General features: G+C 44.4%; 1 protein-coding gene across 16 annotated transcripts in view; it reads left to right on the top strand.

The window, feature by feature from the left end:
• The first annotated feature begins 2,366 nt into the window (after positions 1-2,366).
• PARD3 (par-3 family cell polarity regulator) overlaps positions 2,367-20,079 on the top strand; it is a 462,771-nt gene continuing 445,058 nt past the window's right edge. For 11 of the 16 annotated variants that reach the window (XM_069778123.1, XM_069778117.1, XM_069778116.1 and 8 more), the window contains exon 1: positions 2,368-2,821. In XM_069778123.1, the coding sequence (XP_069634224.1) occupies positions 2,702-2,821 (120 nt within the window). In that variant the 5' untranslated portion in view covers positions 2,368-2,701. Of the gene's footprint in view, positions 2,822-20,079 lie in introns of all 16 variants that reach the window. The other 5 variants (XR_011323725.1, XM_069778120.1, XM_069778113.1 and 2 more) reach the window with 1 other exon arrangement.

Raw genomic sequence — 20,079 nt, 5'->3', positions numbered from 1 at the left:
AACTTGTGTGTGTGTATCTAGTGGGAAAGAAACTCAAATCTCAGAGGTCCTCATTCCTGTTAGTACTATCACTATTCACGTGTGAGTCTCTAGTTTTGGCCTTAAATCAGATCCCAGGATAAACTCGTTTTCTTTGTACTTCACTACTGAAGTTTCCCGTTTATACACATTTAATAGAAAAACTATCAATATTTCTTTCTACACTGCTTTATGTTTTTTTTTTCTTCCAGGAGACTGTTAGAACAGCTGGGAAAACTGCCAAGAAACTTGCTAAAGACAGTAAGAGCAGGAATTAAATCACAGAAAAACATGAAAAACCTGTAGCTGTGTCTGAACAGTGAAATAATTACCATCAACCAGCAACTGTATCTAATAATAAGTTTTATAGCAGTGTGGTAAAGTTCCTGATATGCAACATTATGTTTCAGCAGATAAATGCAAATGACAACTGAAGTATAATATTGAGCATTACAAAGTCTATGCCACTGTAAAATTGCTGGTTAAAGACGGTCTCGGAAGAGTCTCTATTGACTTCACATTTTTACAGCTGTTTCTGCAAGTTTCTCAGGTGATGTGTATTAAACCAAGGATTTATGCCTCTTTCATCCTCTCAGTATGTTGCCAGAAGCTCTTATGATCACCTAGAAAGTACAGAAACAGCAGGTTAATGGAAATTTTCAACATTTTCCAATAATAAATTTGATAAGCTACAGCCATAAAAACTGCAGTGTGTGCTCAGTTGTCTCAGTCATGAGCTGTAAACTGTTTGCTCTAGTTCTACTTCATTTCTGCCTTTCTGCACTCCTGCATGCTGCCTTTATTCCACACAAGTGAATGCTGGGGGTATGATAAAAAAATTATGACATGGCAGGTGTGCTTGTTCCCTGCTTTAACAGATGTGTGTACTGTTTCTCATATAGAATTCAGATCCTCATCTATATTATTAGTTCAGATAATTCAGGTGGGTAATGGTAATAAAATTAACATCTAACCTTAGAATTATCTGTAGGTCAGCGGATGGACTGTTTGATCTTGTGAGTGTCCCAAAGCTTTCCAAAACTGCAATTAGTAGAAAAATTTCTATGGTTTTCAATTAAATTGGTCTAGATACACATGGGACCAAACTAATATGAACTGATGCCTCCATTTTCTTCATTGGAAACTGCTAACTAGAATGTAAGGGATTAGGGATACCATTCTCACCTTCCCCTTGACTTAACTGGGCAACAATTTCACCTGTGATGTTTTAAGAATATCATTAATGCTGCTCCTTAACTATGTACCTACTAAACTGCAGATAGCTTTGCCATTTGTACCAAGTTTGGAGTTCTTAAAGTTACTAATACTATTGCTATGGGAACACGAGTGGACTGGCAGCTGAGACAGCTGCTGGGCAGGGAGCACCAGAGGAGACGTGCTGAGGTGCCCTGTGTAGTAGTAGGAGGATGTTGATGTTATGTGCTACAAAGCTTACTTGAACCTCACGTCTCTAGTACCGTGTATAAGTTCAGAGAAAAACAAAACAAAAGCTTTTTTCCCCTGCCTTCCCGTCCTCCAACCTCTGCCTTCATTCTGCAGTTAATCTGAATCATTTCACCATTTCCACCCAAAAGAAATATGTTGTCAGGCCACGCTGAACATCCGGTGAACTGTGCAACTCCATTGCCCCCAGTGAAATCCATGAAAAAATGTGAGTGGTATCTGTACCCCCCTCTGCTTTCTGGCAGGTTTGAGTCGGAGATTGCTCAGCGGTTCTACTGATGCCGACGTTACTGATGATGCACCAGCTTTCGCTCTGTGTTGGTTCTGTTGCGTTAACAGACACCCAGCGGGCCACGAAGACCATCCGACCTGGCCTGCGTTTGGGGTGGCCCTCCCCAAACCCCAGGAGGGACAGCGGAAAGCTCCCGCCTCCGACGGCGCACATTCTCTCGGGTTCAGTGCCTTGCTCTCCCCGTCCTCGGGAATCTGAGGGAGCGTGGCAGCAGGCAGCGCCCCGAGAAGGAGCGGCAAGCGGTGCCCGTCCGTCCCCCGAGGGCGGGGGACGAGGCCGAGGATTTTGCGGGGCTCCTTGTGCCGGTTCGGCCCCGGCAGGGCAGGGCAGGGCAGAGCGAGGCGGAGGCCGCCGCACCCCCGGGGGCTCGGTCCGGGCACCCCCCCCGGCCCCGCTCCGACCGAGCGCCGGGCGGGTGGTGCTGCCGCCGGCCGCCGGGCCCCGGCCGCCGGGCCCGCTCACCGGCAGGGGACCCTCGCCTTCCCCCCGCCCCGTCCGCGCTGCCCCGGCGCCCCGCGGAGCCGGCCGGCTGCCCCCGCCCCGCTGCACCGCCCCACGCCTCCGGAGCGGGGAGGCAGCGCCGCCGCCCCGCCCGCCGCCGCTGCGCGCCGGGGCAGGCGCCGAGCAGGTGGCCGCAGGCAGCGGGCAGCGCCGCGGCATGTGAGCGGCCCCCGGCTCGCCGCTCGGCCGCGCTCCCTCGGGAAGGCAGCACCGGCCCCCCTGTCTTGCGCTGCCCTCCCCTCGCCTCGCCGGGCCGGCGGCGGAGGCAGGGGCGCCCGCAGCAAGGCAGCCCGGCGGCGGCCGGGGGCTGAACGCCGCGCCCCGCCGGGGGGCGGCCGTGGCGGAGGGCGGAGAGGAGGAGGAGGAGGAGGAGGAGGAAGGCTGCGCGGGGCCGGAGGGACGCGGGAGCCCCCCCGGCCGCGCAGGATGAAAGTCACCGTGTGCTTCGGGAGGACGCGGGTGGTCGTGCCCTGCGGGGACGGGAACATGAAAGTTTTCAGCCTGATCCAGCAAGCGGTGACCCGGTACAAGAAGGCGATCGCCAAGGTGAGGGGCGCGGGGAGCGGCGCCCGCGATCAATATGGCGCTTCCCGGAGCGGGGAGGGAAGCGAGGGGGGAAAGTCTGGGCTGCCCCGCCGGGCGGCGGGAGCGGGGCCGAGGGCGGCAGGCGGCTGAGGCGGCGGCGGCGGAGGAGGAGGAGGACTCCTCGGAGGACTCGGAGGGACTCCTCCGGGAGCGTGTGCCCGGCTTCGCCGAGGGGAGCCGGGGCGGGGGGCGGCCCCTCCGCGGCGGCCGCTCCGGGGAGCGGCCGGCGCGGCTCCCCGCGGGCGCCGGGCGGGCCTCGGCCCTTTGTTCGCCGGTGCCTGGCGGCGAGGTTGGCCGCCCCCGGGGCTGTCGGCGCGGGGGCCGCCCGAGCCCGGCCGGGAAGGCGGCGCGGGGGCCGGCGGTGCCGGGTCTGCCCCGGGGCGGGCGGCGGGGCCGAGAGGCGCGGCGGGCCGGCCGGGAGTCGCCGCGGAGGGCTGGAAATCCAGCCCCAGGCTTCCCGGCCCTCCAGGCCCGGCGGGGAGGGCGGTGGGAGGGGGAGCCCGCAGCAGGGGCGTCCGGCGGCGCCCCGCGGGCCGCCCAGCGCCGAACCAGGGTCCGGGGGGGGGGGGGGGGGCGCAGCATCGCGGCCGCCCGCGCGGCCTCCGCGCCTGCCCCGCTCCCGGGGGGCTGCGGGGGGAAGGCTCCGCCTGGGCGCCAGGCATCCGCGGTGGCCCGGGGTGCAGGGAGCGCCGGGCCGGCCCGCGGCGGGGCTGATCCCGAGTGCCGCCTGCGCCGGCCTCCCTCGGCCCCATGTTGAAATCCCTGGCTGTGGGTGCGCAGGCAGTTGCGCGCCTGGCTTTCCCTCCGTAGGCGACTTGTGGGGCTTTGTTTTCCTTCTTTCCAATTCTTTTTTTCTCCCCCTTCCCCCGCCCCGTACTTTGTTCTTGTTGCTGCAGACTTCTTTTTAATCAGCTGGTTTGTTGGGACAATATGACTGTCCTTGGCCGAGAACTTGAGCAGCGTCTTTCCCCTTTGCTCTACCTGATCCATCCAAGCAGTTGAGCGTGCTTTTTTTTCCCCCTTCAGCCCTTCTGACGCGCTTTACGCTTCTGAACCTGGAAGTTTTGCTTTGGCAAATGCTGACTCCCAGTCTCTCTGAAACCTGCAGTGGAAAGAATACTGTGAACAGTATGTTGATTGGTCCGAAGTGATTCCCAAGAAAATTTTTAAGATCGGTTTTCTTGGAGAGAATGCTGGTTGCTGGGAGGAGAACAGTAACTGAGGTTCCCATCACCTCCCCACTTGATTCCTGAAGAACGTGGTTTTGGAGAGGACAAACGCATTCTCTCCGTATTTTTATTATTCCTCTGGTAACACAGTTGTGATTCTGGCTGGAAAAAAAGTAAAACGATTCACTAGGATATGGCTGTGGCTGCATACCAGCTGTTATTTATACGTGGCAGTTAATGCACATGGCAGTCTACCTGCACGTAGGAGACAGTGGCCAAAAGTACCCTTCTGGTTAAGGTAAACCAGTGAACAGTAAAGTGTGTCCCTCGGGCGAGCACTGAATGCCTCACCGGGCCCTTCAGAGTGAGAAGTGTTTGCAGAATTTGTTCATCAGTGTTACAACATTAATAAAATTAATTATTTTGATGTGTTGTGTTCCAAAACTGTGGCCTGTGTAACTCATGCGGCACTGGACCGCGTCCTGGTTTCCAACTGTTAAATTGCATTAAGGGATGGCAATTACATTCTGCAGTATAATGTTAAGCCTGGAAGTGATTGCAAGTAGTGAGCACAGGAGAAACGCATGCCCATCACCAGGAAAAGGTTACATGATTGCAAACGGTGTGGGTTTGTTCAGGAAAGAAGTGGCTCACCTGTGGAAACACTAAAAAATAAACAAATGTAACTCTTCTTTGAATATGCCAATGTATTTACTAACAAGACAGCTTGCAGAGGTGCAGCCAGACTTTGACTGGCCCCTGGTCCCCAAAGCTCCCGATCCTAGGTTTAACGTGACCGGGTGGTTTTATTTATTAGTATTTATATGGTGGTTGTGCTATATGCCACTGGTATGGACTTGAGGTAGCCGTAATTACTGAGATTGTTTCTATTATATGGAAATACTGTGGTTGAAAACACAGTAGCAGAGTCCATGGGCTTTCTCTGAGTGTTTTGTACAGTCACTGTCAAACCTTACTTTTAACTTAAGTTCACTGAAGATTTTCTGCAGCAATGTTTAGGTAGTAAGGAAGTGGATCCTCAGTGTCTTGTAAGTAAACGTATAGTGCTGTTTGCTGTGCCCGCTGTAGAGTAACGTAGTAATTTTATGGTTTCAATGGCAGAATTTCATAGATGGCTGTCTTTTTATAGCAGTTAGGTGGTTTCTTTCTATACTAGGGTAGCAGATGAGCAAATCTTCACTTCAGGAAGAGACATGAGAGGGGACAAAGTAATTCCTAAACCGAGAGGATGAAAGTATCTGTATACATGTGAACGTATGATCTGGCAGCTGGTATCAAGCTGACACTGAAATCTACTTTACCACCACTGTGCTCTTACGGAAAAAAAGTGTATCTGGTGGAAGATTATTCAAAATATTTGAATTAAGTTTATGGTTCTCATACTTACAGGAAAACCAGCATTTCTCATCCTGCAAAAATGTGTGTGTCTGCTGTATGCAGCAGTTCCTTCAGAACTACATGAAGCCTCTGAGGACTGAGTTGTCAGCCCTTCCCAGATTACCTCGTACTTTGTCATGGTTTCCAGGTTGTGATTAGCAATAAGTTATCTGCACGGCGAGCACTGCTGGCATACCTGTGCAGTCATGGTGAGGCAGCCTGGCATCGTGCTTGTGGAGTGCCAGGAGCAAGTAACTTCAAAACTTGACCTCGGTTTTCTGGCTTGGTATTTCAGCCTTACTTAGGTTGAAGAGACATGTCGAGAATGGAAAAAAACTTAGGGAAGATAATCCACATAATAGTAAGGTTCTCCTGTCCGTAAAATTCTAAGACTTAAAAAGCATATAGATAACACACCTATGTACTGCAGTTAGTTCTGGATGCAGTCGTCTTTGACTAGGATTCATAAATCTAAAAAAATGCATTATGGGTTAACACTGCTGTCAATACTAAATCTTCAGTTGTGGTCTGAGTTATTGATATGACAGGCTGTGCTTGAAGTTGGTCTGTGTAGCCTGTATAGGAAATCTTTCTGTTCCTTTGCTTTTCTTCCAAATGAAGCTTTGTGTCTGAAACATGATCCATTTTTTCTGCAGTTTGTGTTTATGGGGAATGAACAAGCAAATGATAAGAGATGTTTGAAAAGTCCACCTTGTCCAGGGCAACTGGAGTCAGCAAAAATTGATCACCTTGTTTGCATGGTGGCACACTAATGATGCTCTGTTCATGTGGCTGGACTGATGCAGCCTCTGGCACAATTCCTGAGTGAGTGTTAAACGAGTACAGTTTGGGCAGGGGCCAAATGGCCTGAGAAATGCTAGGTGCATTTTCCAAACCCTGCCGGTCAGGGGCTGTGCAGGTTTTATGTAGCTTCCTAGCAATTAATTTAATAATAAAAAAATGCTGGTGAGAAGGTAAGAGGAATTTTGAGGAGGGGAAGTCAGCTACACCTGACTGGCTTAACATTAATGGCAAGAGATGATGGACTGCCCCAAAAGGAAGGAGACAGACAGGCAGTTGAGATGAAACCTGTTTATCAAATGGTTGACTACAACCTAGTGTTAAAATGTGGAAAATTATTATAAAAAAGATGTATCAGGTAGCCTTTTATCAAAAAGAAGTAATTCTCCATTCTGTAGCTTTGGTTTATCTAGTTGTAGAGATGTTTCTGACTTTTTTTTTTTTGGTTGCTTTCAACTGTAACCATAATCTTTGTGTGCTTTGGGGTTTTTGGGATATTGTAAGCGTTTCACCTTTTATCTTCTTTTTCTTGCAAGTATAAATAAGCATGCACAGGTAATGGGTAGGTATAATTTTTTTTTGTAAATTTTTAGTGATACTATGTTGTCTTTGTGTGATGTAAATGAGCACAGTAAACAAGAATATGAAATAGGAAATCATAGATTTACAGGAGTTGTTCGTTCAGTCTCATGTTCAATCCCTACAGGGATCGTTCAGTCTCTGTGATGGTTCAGTCTGATGTCCTGCGTATCATGAGCTTGTAGTGATGTTCCTAGACCTTGTATATAGCCCTGATTTTCTAGTTAAAATAAGTGAATTAACAGTTTTCCTGCTGAATCAAAAAGATTTTAGGAGGATTCTTTTGAGACACCTTTCCCCTCACCAAATGGTGTGGGAGATAAAGTTTTCAGGGGGTTGTGATGTTGTATGAAACAGTGCTTGAATTGTTAATTTAGAAACTGTGGTATGTTAATATTTGTGAAAAGAAATTGTAATCTGCTCTTTGATAGCATTTGAAGGCAGTTTCTGGTAAGAGACCAGATCTCAAGGAAAGGTGGTTGTATAAGCAAAGGTAATAGGTGTCAAATGACCATATTCTCACTTTGTACATGGGAACCTTAGGCTACCCAGATGTTAACCTTCACCTCCTTGGTAGGTCTGACACTCATTGGCAGGGAAGTGTGAGAGGGGAAGGTTCTAGTCTCGGTGAATGTGTGAAGCTTTTTTTTTTCTGTTTTTGATTTTTTTTTTTTCCCCAGTGCCAGCTAACTGGGAGTTCTCAGATTATTTGCTTAAAAGTCAGCTCCTGGACAGCAGGTTGTCTTCCAGGTACACAATGGCAATACTTCGATGCTTCATGTTCTGCAGAGCAAACAGTTTCACAGTTGCTTGTGTGTCACTGGGGCATCGTTTATAGGTCCTAATACACAGGGGTGGGTCAGTATGGAAATCTGCTGATTTGACTCATGTTTTGTATCGGTCTTGGCACATTCCTTGCTCGAGCCTGGCTGCTAGGTTTTGGGTGCAGGCTTAGCTGGGTCCTCCACAATGCCCTTGCAGAGACCCCTTTAGAATAGTAATGAAAACACTTAAGGGCAATAGTGGCTAAATTTAGCATAAAAATGATTTTTAATTTCTTTTTAGAATTAGATTTCATTTTGATATCTGTGTAAATCTTGAGCCTGTTTTAAGTAGTAGTCTTACAGGCTGTTTTCAGAAAGTACCGGCACCCTCTCCACCCCAAAAAGGAGCCAAAACCCCCCCAAATCCCTCTCACCCCTGCTGCTCAGTTGACTGTCAGTTTACTTCTAGTTGACACCACCAGGATGAAGTCTCTGGGCTCCGTATTTAGTATTGGCTGGGTGGTATTTCAGTGATTTACCTGAGGTCAACAAGGAGAGCCCAGATTCCCTGGGGCTGCTGGCAATTTTCTCAAGTCGGCTCTTCACCTCTTTGCTGATACTGGGCTTCCAAGAGCTGACGGGTAGTGTCACTCTGCTGCGGCTTGGTGAGAGCTATGAACAGCAGTGGAGAGCTGCTAATTTAAGGAAGAAAAGTACTGGAATGGGTCACGATCGCTTCGTGTTTAGAAAGCTGTTGCGTGATCCTGCAGGTTTGGGAGTTGGTGCTGGAAATGCAAGGCTATGTCCTGCACGTAGCGATTCAATTCCCCCCACTCGTTACGGAAAACTTCCTTTTAACGTCTTCTCTCCAACTCCCTCTGTGTTTTCAGCCAAATGAATGTTTTCCAGCCGTTGTGCTCCCCCGTGAATACGGGTGACTCTCACGCATTGCACGAGAAGTTGCAGGCTGAAGGTAGAAATGAACCTTTGGATCAAGTGTGGCAGTGGCTGCGGAGGTCCCTCGCACAGGGACTTTGCTGTACAGCAGTTCTATGTCCCTCAGAGGGGACCTGTGGCTCCGGAGGCAGGGAGCTGCACAAGCCCTGCCGTACCCTGGGTAAGGCTTTGCTGCAGCCCCTCTTTGCCAGGTCTTGCCTGTGTTCAGCCATCCGTGGTACAAGGGAGGAGGCTTGTCTTTGGGAGGCTCGAGAGCCACGCTGGGGCTGTACTGCTGCTGTTTGAGCAAGCAGGGTAAATGCTTTCGGGTTTATTCAAGGCTAATAAAGAGGAAGACTGAATTCTGTAGTGCTTATGAAGAGGGGCATAAAAAGTGGACAGCGTGCAAGCCCTTCATCTTTGAAGGTGTTTTCAGTAAAGGGTATGTGAGGTACTACTGTGGTTGGCTGATGTAAGCAGTACCTATCTTTAGCTGGATGGGATACGTCATTGCTTTCAGTTTGGCATTATGTGGTTTCTTGGTATTTCAGCGTTACTTAACGGTGATCAAAGTGAAGTGTGTGTTTGTGGAAGAGTGGCTTGAGAGTGATTTCCCTTGGAGCAAATGCACCGTTCAGCTGCTGTGAGCAATTCCTGTAGCTCTGAGGGGACAACTGCGGAGGAGCCGGTGAAAGCGTTCGGAGAACAGTTCTGGAGGCAATTTGGGGTTTAGGGAGTTGCCAGCCTTTCTTCTCCTGGGCGATAGCCTTCACCAGTGGAAAACCATCTGATTCTCGTAGCTTTTTACACTTTAACTTCGGTTATAACGGTCGCAGATGTTTTAGTTCTGTTATAAAAACACCACTGGAAGTAACACTTTCTCAGTTGTACCAGACTATGACATCTTTTGGTTGTGGCACATTTAATCCAGTAAAATAAGATGGGGTAAATGGGGGAGAAATGCTGGTGATGTTAGTTATACAGAATACGGTTCATGTAGCTTTAAAACAATTTCCTGGTTCTTCAAAGGAGAACAAACCTTTTCATCCAAATATAAATTGAATGGGTAAAACATGCAACAATGCTGAACCAATGCTTATGTATATTGAAAATAAAGTGGAATTCTTCTAACATCAGTCCAGAGTACAGCACAGATGTTCTCACTCAGAAATATTTTGTGAGCAGTAAGAAAATAAAAAGTGGAGCAAAAAGTATTAAAAAATTCTGCAAGATACTTTAGGGCATCTGTGCTTTATTTTTTTTCCCTCCTTTTTAATATACATTATATATTTTCCTTGTTTCTTTGAGGTCACTTTACTGTAATGCTCAGCAAGTCTGGTACTGGAAGATAGATAAAAAAACTACCAAAAACCCAAACTGCCTTTGAGCTAAGTTACATAATCTGGTGGTGCTGTTTAAAAAAAAAAAAAAAAAAGAGAAAAAAAACCACAGCAGCACAGACATACATAATACTTGTCAAAATGACTAATATTACTAGTGAAAGAGAAATAAGTCAAATTCTAAATCGGGGAAGAAATAATTTTAAATTAACAGCGAACATTAGGGCCTTTTTGTTTTTGAGATAATCGCAAATTTTACTTGTTACAATACTTTAGCAATGTCAGATTTTTTCTTACTGGTAGCCTTAATTATTTTCTCAAATTGGTTCCAGATATTTGTTAAATCACGAATCATTTCAATAACTATTTTGTTGCAGTATTTGCTGCTGTTCTTTTTTTAACCAGCTAGCAGGTACATGACAGTAACTTATTTCCTACTTCAGTTTCTTATTGTAGTGATACACTTTAATAACCTATTTAGTCCCAAACAAAAGAAGAAATGTATCCTTGCTAAAAACTCTTGGACTGGATCCCACATGCTATGTCTACGGGCCGAGGTCTCCAGTGGAGGGGAAGAGCAATAAAGACCAAGGGTATTTCTGTGCGAGGGAGTGTGACTCTCGCTGCCAGGAGCAGAGACAAGCATCCCATGGAGCTGGGCCCTGGGATGCTGCTGTGTTCCTGCCAGGCACCACGCTCTGGTGCTGGAGCAATTGTCTGGTGTTGCCTCCTGGATTGTTGTGTCTCCAGCTCGTCAGTACTTTTATGGTAACAGAAACAAGGCTGGCAGAAGGGAAATGACTGTGGGGAGAAGGGTGGTCTTCTGTAAGGGAGAAAAAAAGGATGGGATCGCCTTGGGGACTGGCAAAAGGAAATGCTTTTGTGGTAATGGTAGATGGATGTAACTCCTGGTGCCTTTTCTTTCACATGGGACGGAAACAGGAGTTTACATGGAAGCAAGACAGTAATGTAGTAAATTAAGTACTGACAAATATAAAGAGTGGAAGATGGGAAGAAACTGGTTAACTTGGTGCCCTGGAGGTAAGTAGTCAAGTTAGGAAGAATATGAAAAATTGACCTCAGTGGCACAACGGATGTCACCTCAAAGGCTTTTTAAAAAGAAACCTGTGGAATTTGTTATAGGAAGCTTCCCTTTTTGGGCAGTAACCTTAGTGAAAGTAGTAAATCTCTGATTTGGTAGGGAAAACAGACACTATTTTGGAAAAGCGATGTCACATTTTTGGCCATACTTTCCACATTCTCTCATGCTCAGCCTGTTGCTGATGCAGCAAGATTTTGAGTCCTTTGCACGAGGAGTGAGCTGGTACATCATTAGCAGTTTTCTTTTTAAGTGGCCACGTTTATACAGGATTTTTGTTCCGGGTATGCATGTCTTTACAGACTCAGAATGGCAATTTAAAATGTTTCTGGTGTTAATGTTGTAATACTAATAGGAGAAAAAAAAAAAAGTTACATGGGTATAAAATGTTTTAAATGGAGATAGGACTTTTAGGAGTGCCTGTATGTTTGCGTGCGCGCCCACTTAGGTGTTCTCATTTGTTTGAAGAAATGTAGCCACACTTACTAAATGAAAAAAGTAGTTTCACCTTACCCCATCTCTTTTGCATGTGCTTTCCAAGTTGTTGAGTTACTCTATCTTCCCCCTAGGCAAAGGCCACATTATGTTTTCTTCTTCCCTATTAAATGTCAGAAGCAATATCTTACTTGTGAGAAGCTTGCAAAGATACACCTCTTTGTGCATATAATGAGAAGAAAGACTTTGTTCCAAGTTCTTGGGAGTCCTCCTGAGCAGGAAGGAGCAGGAGCAGAATTTAATGAAATATGGAAAAATGACTTCTGGGAGTGCTGGAGTGTCTCTGAGACCAAGTAGCCTGAAAGTTTTGTTGCTATAACAACTTAAATGACAGTTGAAAAAGAAAAAAAAAAACCAACAAAAAACCAAAAAGGAATAAATTGGAAACTTCAGAACCTTTAGCTTCTTTAATAAACCGCTAAGTGGAATAACAAGGCTTGATTTAATTTGGTCTCTCCAAGAACCTGTTGTACCAAACGTTATTTGCATTTTCTTAAGTGTGCATTTGTTTGTGCTGTCAGTTTTTTCCCCTCTGCCTTCCTGTGAAGACTGCTTGCCTGCAGCTGCGAGCGCTGGGAAAGCGGCCAGCTACCAAGTACCAAAAGAAGAAGAATTTAGGCAGCCGGGCTGCGCTGGCCAGGCCATGGTGGCTGGGCTGCAGTGGCCAGCCGTTCCTGGTGAATGAGCCTCTGGCCTCGGCGCTGCGTGCAGCCTGTGAAGATGAAGAGGGAAAGGATTTTACCCCTCTTGAATCTGTCTCCGTCTTTTGGCAGTACCAGGATGCTGGAAGCCTGCTAGCCTGAAGTGTTAGGCTTTGTTGAAAGTTAAAAAATACGCTGCAGTTGTAATAATTTAGCCAGTTGGAGAGTAGTCGTCTCCATACATCTCACTCGTTCTGCTTGAAGTTTCTGCCTTTTATTATAGAGAGATGAGCGCTGGGTAAGAGTAGTAATGCTGCTGCTTTCCGATGGAGGTGAGAGGAGCCCAGCCTGGCCGTGGCCGTGACTCTCCCAGGCTGAGCTTCCCACTTCTGCAGGGCTCCTGCAGGCACGTGTGAGGGGCTCGGTGCTCAGGCAGCCGTTCGGGTTTGGATCAAGGTGAGGGCGTGTCCCCAGTTAAATGTTTAACGCTGATGAAGATGCTGCTTGAAGGTGCTGCTTCCGCTGCCGCGCTGTAGGTCCAAGAGGGCTGGGGATGGGGGAAAGGAAAAGCCCCAGCACGAGAGACTCCTGCTCCGTCCTCGCTCAGTCAAACTGGGAGTCGTGTCTTCTGGGCATGGTGCAAGTTCAGAGCGTTGTTTCCAAATCCTATATTGAACACTCTTTTTTCTGGCGTTAAGAATACTAATTTGAGAGGATAGGTTTGATGTTTTCTGCTCTCACTGAGCTTTCTTAACAGCTGCTTTTATTGCTTTTTCTAGTTTTTCTTCAAATGAAAAATAGTACAAATAAATGTGGTCTGTAATAATTCTGGAAAATTTGAAGTCTGAACTAAGAAATTGCAAGAAAACGTGGACTGGACGAAATAAGTAGAGCTTCTAAATTTGGAATTTTCTGTTAGTGTAGGCTCTGTGTTGTAAACCAGCCAGTGAACGTGGTTTTAAATATCTGTAACTGTGTATATGCAAAATATTTGTATGTTTAAGGGCTGATGTTTGTTTAAAGAGAAAACCTTCTATATTTTCTAGACTTAGCTAACCTGCTCTAAAAAGAAAATGTTATGCTCTATGTAAAACAGTGTATTTAATTTGTGGTTGTGTTAGGCACTGGAGTAGTCTCACCCTGTGTCCAGCAATCACTGAAGAACATAATGCTTTGGTAAACTAAACCCAGATGTTAATATGTGTGAAATGTTATTGTAATCAGTGTCTTATAAATCTCTCCTTTATTAGTATAGCTGTTTGAAGTAAATTCCTGATGACCCTTTTGTTGCTTTGGTGTTGCCACAAAATAGCTATTGCTAGCTTGAAGCCCCCTGCTAAATTGGAAGCCACAGATAATGAGTATCCAGTATTGTATCTTTTGGGGTTTATAAAATATTTAGCTGAAAAGGCTCCTGGTCCTCACCCTGTCTCTGTAGAGTGGAGGTAGGATGTTACTTTTGCTGGTGGAATTCCCTAGCTGGGGAATGAAAGCAGCAGCGAAGGGGAGCTAGCTTGTACGAAAAGCTAATTTGTGCTGAGTTAAATATTCTTTTGATATTTGAATATGGAGTAATTAGCTTGGATGTACTGCTGTTTACCTTTTAGCATCTGGAGAAGTCTAAACAAGCTGCTGAAGGGAACTGTATCATAAATCAACTTTTGAAATATTTTTTTTGACAATCATGTATTTCAGACTGAGACTAAATCTGCTTTTCATGGTGGTATTTTTCTGGTGGCCAGTGACTTGTGGGAGAATTGCTGAGCTAAACGGTTAAGGAAAGGTTTGGGCAGTGGTCTGGTGTATTGCTGTAGGCCGTATGGAGTGATCAGATAGACCCATGTGGGAGTTCCCTTTCTAAAAATGCTCTCAAGGTGGGCCTGTAATTGTGTATGCATGGATGCTACTCTTCTCACTTTAAAAAAAAAAAAAAAAAAAGTTCAGTATTTACCATAGCCATCTACTGTACTTGAGTCCAATTTGCAGGAAATGATCTATTTTTTAAAATTATTTCCATTTCATAATTCAGCACTTGCTTGGTCTCATACCAGAACAACATAAAAAGAGGGATTTTTTTCTCTTTATGTGAAAGATATGAAACTATTTTGAATCTGTAGATCATAATAGCTAATTTTGTAAAATGTTTGTCCTGTTTTATGGGTGGTCTGTGTTTCCCTTTATTCGACCATATACTATGTCTGCGATTAGACAGTGTGTAGAGACTGCTCTAACTCTAGCTGCCTTCACAAGTTGCTTCTGATTCAGTGCGCCATTGTTTTGTTGCCTTCTGAAAGGCTTTGTTTCCAAAGGTTGGTGGATGCCAAAGACATTGTGAAGAGAGATCCGTTTTAAGACATGAGTACACATTTTTTCTTGAATGCTTTTGGAGATTAAAGTTGTGTGTGATACTGAAATAAAAAAAAAATAGTTTTTCTGTAATTAATTAATGTTTTAGAAGCATGCTGTTTTTTCATCCAGTATTTTCCTGTCGCTTTTTCCAAAAACTGCATTGTTCCTTTCCAAACTCAAGTGTGGAGTGTAATAATTCACTTTGTGTTTTGTGTTACTCTGCAGTGTAAGCTACAAACTGAGATAGGAAGCAGAGATCTGAAATCAGTTTATAATAAACAGCCCTTTGCAGCCTGCCTTTCACCTGGTGCACTGCTCAGAAAGCTGGCCTTGGGTGAAGACCACATGGCTTCAGATTTGTAAACTGTGTCTAGATGCAATAAAAAGGAGGGTCTGTTCTTTGCAATTGCAAATTGTGCCTTTCTCAGCATCAACAGCAAATGGGAGTCAACCCCGTGCTGCTCACCTGCTTGCTTTGCAGCACGTGAGGAGCTGTAAAATCAAACACTGAGCTCTAAGATGCCAAGTTTTACCTATTTTAATTTTGTAGCTCCCCGCTCCCTCCCTCTGAATAAGTAGGCCTACAAATTCAACATGATGTGTAAAAGTGAAGTTTGGGAGTCCTCCCCCACCCGTCTTGCATCTTCATATATGGTTTGTTCTTCAGACCAGATCATCACACCTGCTACTAGCGTCCTTCAGAGAGCAGATTGCAGCCTTGCAATTAAGTGCTTCTAACATCTGTTGGTGATATGCCAGCAGCAGGACAAGGCTTTTAGGTTTTTGGCTTTGCTGGTTTGGGAATGTTGTTAAATGGAGAAGGGAGAAAAAATACCAGAGTAATTTTGAAAAAAAAGTAAAGGAAATACACAGAAGGAAAAAGTGGAACTAATAAAATTTGCCACTTTTCTTTTAAGGCATGAATTTTAAAGCATGTTATGCTCAGTATAGAACTCCACTAATTAAAATTAGATGTATGTTTTATTACTTCTTAGGCCACTTTAATGGTGATGATACTATTTAGCAAGAGCTTCATATCACTTTTCAAGTAATTTTTAAAGCTGTGTACTGGCATAAGACCTGACCATTTGGGAAGCCTTTGGAAATCAGCTAGTGAAATCCACTTGAAATGAAAATGTTTAAAAGCATGGAGGCTTTTCCTCCTTGCGTCTTTACATATACTGTTGCCCTGGTCACTGCTGTGGACTTGAATTTCCACAGCTGTATCCAGTCTTACTGCTGCTGAGCTGTGCTTGCTGTGTGCTGTATAGGCACCAGCTCTGTTACTGCAAGGTGAGTGGAGGCTCTGGTTTGTGATGTGGTTGGGCTGTTGGGGCATATTCCTCTCTAGCAGATTAATGGTTTTTATAGCTTGCTTTCATTATAGGATGAACTACTTCAAATTGCCTTTATTTTTAACATGGAGGTAAGATTAGGCATACAGGTTGTCCAGGTTGTTTGTAAAGACCAAATGTTTTGTGTCACTACACAGTTAAACGATTCACTAACTCAGCTCTATTTCAGAAATCACAGTGTCTTCAGAGAAGTTTGATGTGACTTCAGTAATATATAGTAAAAAATTGAGAGGTACTTTTTTTTGTGACAACTATTCCTTACTTCATTTTAACAAATTTCCAGGTGCACAGGAACCTGAGGTATGGAAAGAGGTATATGTAGAAATGAATAGGGGAGACTGTAAATGCTGTGGTTAGGATTTAAGAAAACGGTTGCAGTGTCTTTTGGTTCCTTTCAGAAGTGTTGGCTGAATCCTGTGGTGGAGATGCAGGAACTATCTAGTTAGTTTTGCTTCACTGATGCTGTGATTTGAGAAGGGAAATGTATTTATCAGTGCCCTGCTTTTTCAGGTATGAAATAGGGGCACAGAGTAGGAATGGGCTCCTTCTAATCACAGCTCTCCCAATGCAGCCCCGCATTAGCTGGGAAGCTGTGTAGGTTTATTCCAAATACAGATGATGGAGAACGGGAGTGCTCACTTGGGAGCAGCATTGTGTATTTCTGTGGCTCATTCTCTGCAAGGACCTCGTTAACTGTGTTTCACAACAGCACGATGTTAATTGCAGTGAGCGGGTACTTGCATAAAGTCCTTCTGTGGTTTTTCTTTGCATCTTTGTGTTACCTTAGGAAAGAGAAAAGTACTTTTCTGTACTGGTCGTCTGTGCTGCAGCAAAGCTGTGATGCACCCATCAGTTATAACAGCATGCAACACCCAAACTAGGAGCAAGGAGGTGGCTCTCCAGTGCCTTCTTCTCTTAATTGGGTAATTTCCTTCTGTGCTTCACCACCTTCTCCCTTCAAAAACCAAATCCGCAAACAAACGTCTTAGTGTGAGTTTGGCAAGTATGTAATTATCCCCACGGAGTGCATGGAGAAGGAAGGCACAGGAGGTCGCTGGCTGGTCCAGGACCACACAAGCAGTTCGGCACGGAGCTGGAAATAAAGTGCCGACCTGCTGACTCCTTAACCGCAAGACTATCTTTCCCCTCTAGTAAGGATGTGGTAAAATACTGCTGTATTTAATCCTCTTGCTCTTCTGTAGCTCAGCCTCTGTATGAAAAGACATGCCACACTTCACCAAGCTGAAAAGGGAATATCTTGTGGTAATTGGCTGTTAAAAAGAAAGTTTCTTCCTCTTAGAAAAGAGTGGAGTCCATCATGTTAAACTGCTTAATAATTTCTGTTTCTTATGTAGTTTTCATTCAATTTAGTTTTACTGTGGTTGAAACTTTTATATAGTAATCTGTACTTGGCAGTGAGCATGTTGATTACAGTATTACATACTTGTTTAAATGTTTATAAATTAGAATGAAAGCAAAGGAAATGCTTATGTTTGACTTTAGCTATCTAAAGGGATTTATGAATACTGATCTTTTTTCTTTTTTTTTTTTAAAGCTAAGTGACACACTGAAGCCAGAAGGAGATCTGTTAGTGATGTATTTTGTTTAAATATGAGAAATTTAGAGAAGAGAGAATATTGATCCATGCTAGTGGAATTTAAATCTGTTTGTTTTTTCTTTTCTCATTAAGATGCTGTAATTTTCTTCTAATACAGAAGTGTTGTAAATAAGGTGGTCATGGGAGAAAAATCTGAGGTAGTCAGTAAGTGCTCTAATAGTGTTCAGCTGATGCTGGTAAGAAAGAATTGTCTTCATGCCTATGCATTCGTTTTAGATTGATGGGGTTAATTGCCTTGGTCTCAACTTTGCTTGTAGACTACTGTGCTACTGATGCTGATTTCAAAGGAACTCAATCTACCAAAACTTTTTAATCCCTTCTGCATGCAGTGCTGAAGAAAGCATGTTTTCCCCTTGTAGATGCAAGCTTTCGTGATTATAATGTCATATTCAGGATCTCTATATTAGGGATAAGGAAACATGCAGAGCTGCAGTAGGGCCAGAGAGAGCAAACAGGGGAGTGCTTGCTGTAGGACATATTAAATAATACTAAGCCCTGAAATTTGGGATTTTGCAAATTATAATTCCACCCTAAACCATCTTTTTAAAATGACTGGTTTGAGTTTAGTAAGTGGTGATTTATTCTTTCGTGTTTTAAAAAACATGCTACAGCACAACTGCCATTTATTATTAATGCTTTTGTTGAAGCCATCAGGTTCTGTTAACAGCTGTCATAATCATCATGTTATCTCCAGCATTTTGCAAAAATGCAGCTGGTGGACTATGCAAATGGAAGCATTTACTAAATAATTTTAGATGACATTATAACCATTGTTCATCTTTTGCCTCTAGACTTTGTATTTTCAAGTGACTCCGTATGCCTTTGACAAACATGCTGTTATTAGGCATGAAGACATACAATGAGAAGTAATATCTGAAAACTAGATAGCCTGAGAGATTGCAGTGAAACCTAGTAGCAAATATCTCTAACGATTTACATGCATGATTTTGTGTGTCTTCCTTGTTGTGGCATATCCCTCTTATTCTAGACATCTCTCTTCATTAGAAAGCCCTTGAGAAAAAAGCTGCTTGTATTTAGATTTAACTGTCCTGAGGTTAACAGTGCTGATGCTTTGCTTCCTTTGCTGCCTTTGGAAACAGCTGTTTCTGACCTGTTCAATGGCATTGTTGTTCCTGGCTTTTTCATCAAAATCTGTTCTGTTCTACTAGTTTCTAGCCTCTACTGTTTTTTTCTGGTGCCATTTCTGGTTCTTGCAGTTGATTGTTGCATGACAACATCCCTTTACTTCATGTGCACGATAGACATCAAAAGCTCTGGTTTAGAAGGTTACCTGGTCCTTGTGCGTCACTGAGTTACATAATGATGCTATGGAAAGAAATCATAGGGAAAGTAGTACTTCAGGTGTGGTCATTGCTTGATCTACTGTGTCCTACAACAGAGGAAAGGAGGAGATGGTCTGCAAGTGCTTATAAATTGTGTATAAACTTCTCTTCCTTTACTTTGCCACATATATATACATATATAATTTTTTTTTTTAAGGCTGTCTCTGGCAGTCTTTCAGGCTGTCTTTGAGCTTCTTTTTTGCTGTCTTAAAGCTATTCCCTATACTAGAAAAGTAATCAAGGAATTCTGTACTGTCCTATTAATCTTGCATCCTGATTACATGAGCTGTTCCTTAAGGCATGCAATAACAAAACAAAAGGGGTGGCTGGTGTGCAGGAATGATTACATGATTACAGCAGCGTGCTTTCTGTCTGGACTCTGTCATGCTCTTACGTGCTGCACTGCTCTCATACGCCTGAACTCGCAGTGTGAGGAGGATGCAGATGGACAGATTTTTCAGCTACCAGCAGTACTGTCATGGGAATCCTGCAAATGCTACTGAGTCAGGACTTATAACAAAAAGTTGAGTTTTATTGAAAGCAATTGGACTGCAATGCATGGTGATGAATGAGTACGTGGTGACAGGACTGTGCCAGTTCAGATGTTGCTGCTTTTCTGTTTGCCCTGTAGTTTGTCAGTGGAATAGGTTTCCAGATGGAGATTGTTTTGATAATGATTTAAAAGGATATTTCTGTGTCTGTTCTATCCCAGGATATATTCATATTGAATTTGTACACCATTAAATAACTTTAAACTCATGTTTAACAGCTAGTGAAACTTTTTTTCATGTAAACACTTTCACTAGTGTTAAGAGGATGTATAGTCAGCATTTCAACAACAACAGACAGAAAATGCATTGGATAAGCTTATTGCCAAGCAAGCTGGATATAGAAATCAATATTAGGACACCCCCCCCCCCCCGCCCCCACCCCAAATGATCAATGTGAAGGAGGGCAAATAATTTAGTTAAAAATGTAAGTAGATAATCGTCTGTATTATACAACTATATACTTTTCACTGAAGTACAAAGCCTATAAAATCAGGTATGTTCACTGATTTACAGATTGCTCAAACATGACTGTGATCTGAGTCAACTGAACTTCTTTCATCAGAGAAAGCAGCATATCCTGAGGATCAGAAACACTGAAGGACACTCCTTTTTTGAATCTTATGTTTCCAGATGGAAAGTGAAACATCTCATTTTTCTGCCTCTTCTTCGCCGCCCCTTCTTCCGCCCCCCCCAAATTGATTGTAGCTGTAGAGCTAACAAGGGTAGATAGACTGTCTGCTTTCACAAACCAGGCACGCTTCCATACAGTTGTGCTATTTGC

Source organism: Haliaeetus albicilla, chromosome 2, assembly GCF_947461875.1.
Source record: "Haliaeetus albicilla chromosome 2, bHalAlb1.1, whole genome shotgun sequence".
NCBI lineage: Eukaryota > Metazoa > Chordata > Aves > Accipitriformes > Accipitridae > Haliaeetus > Haliaeetus albicilla.
This window is presented reverse-complemented; position numbering and strand designations above follow the sequence as displayed.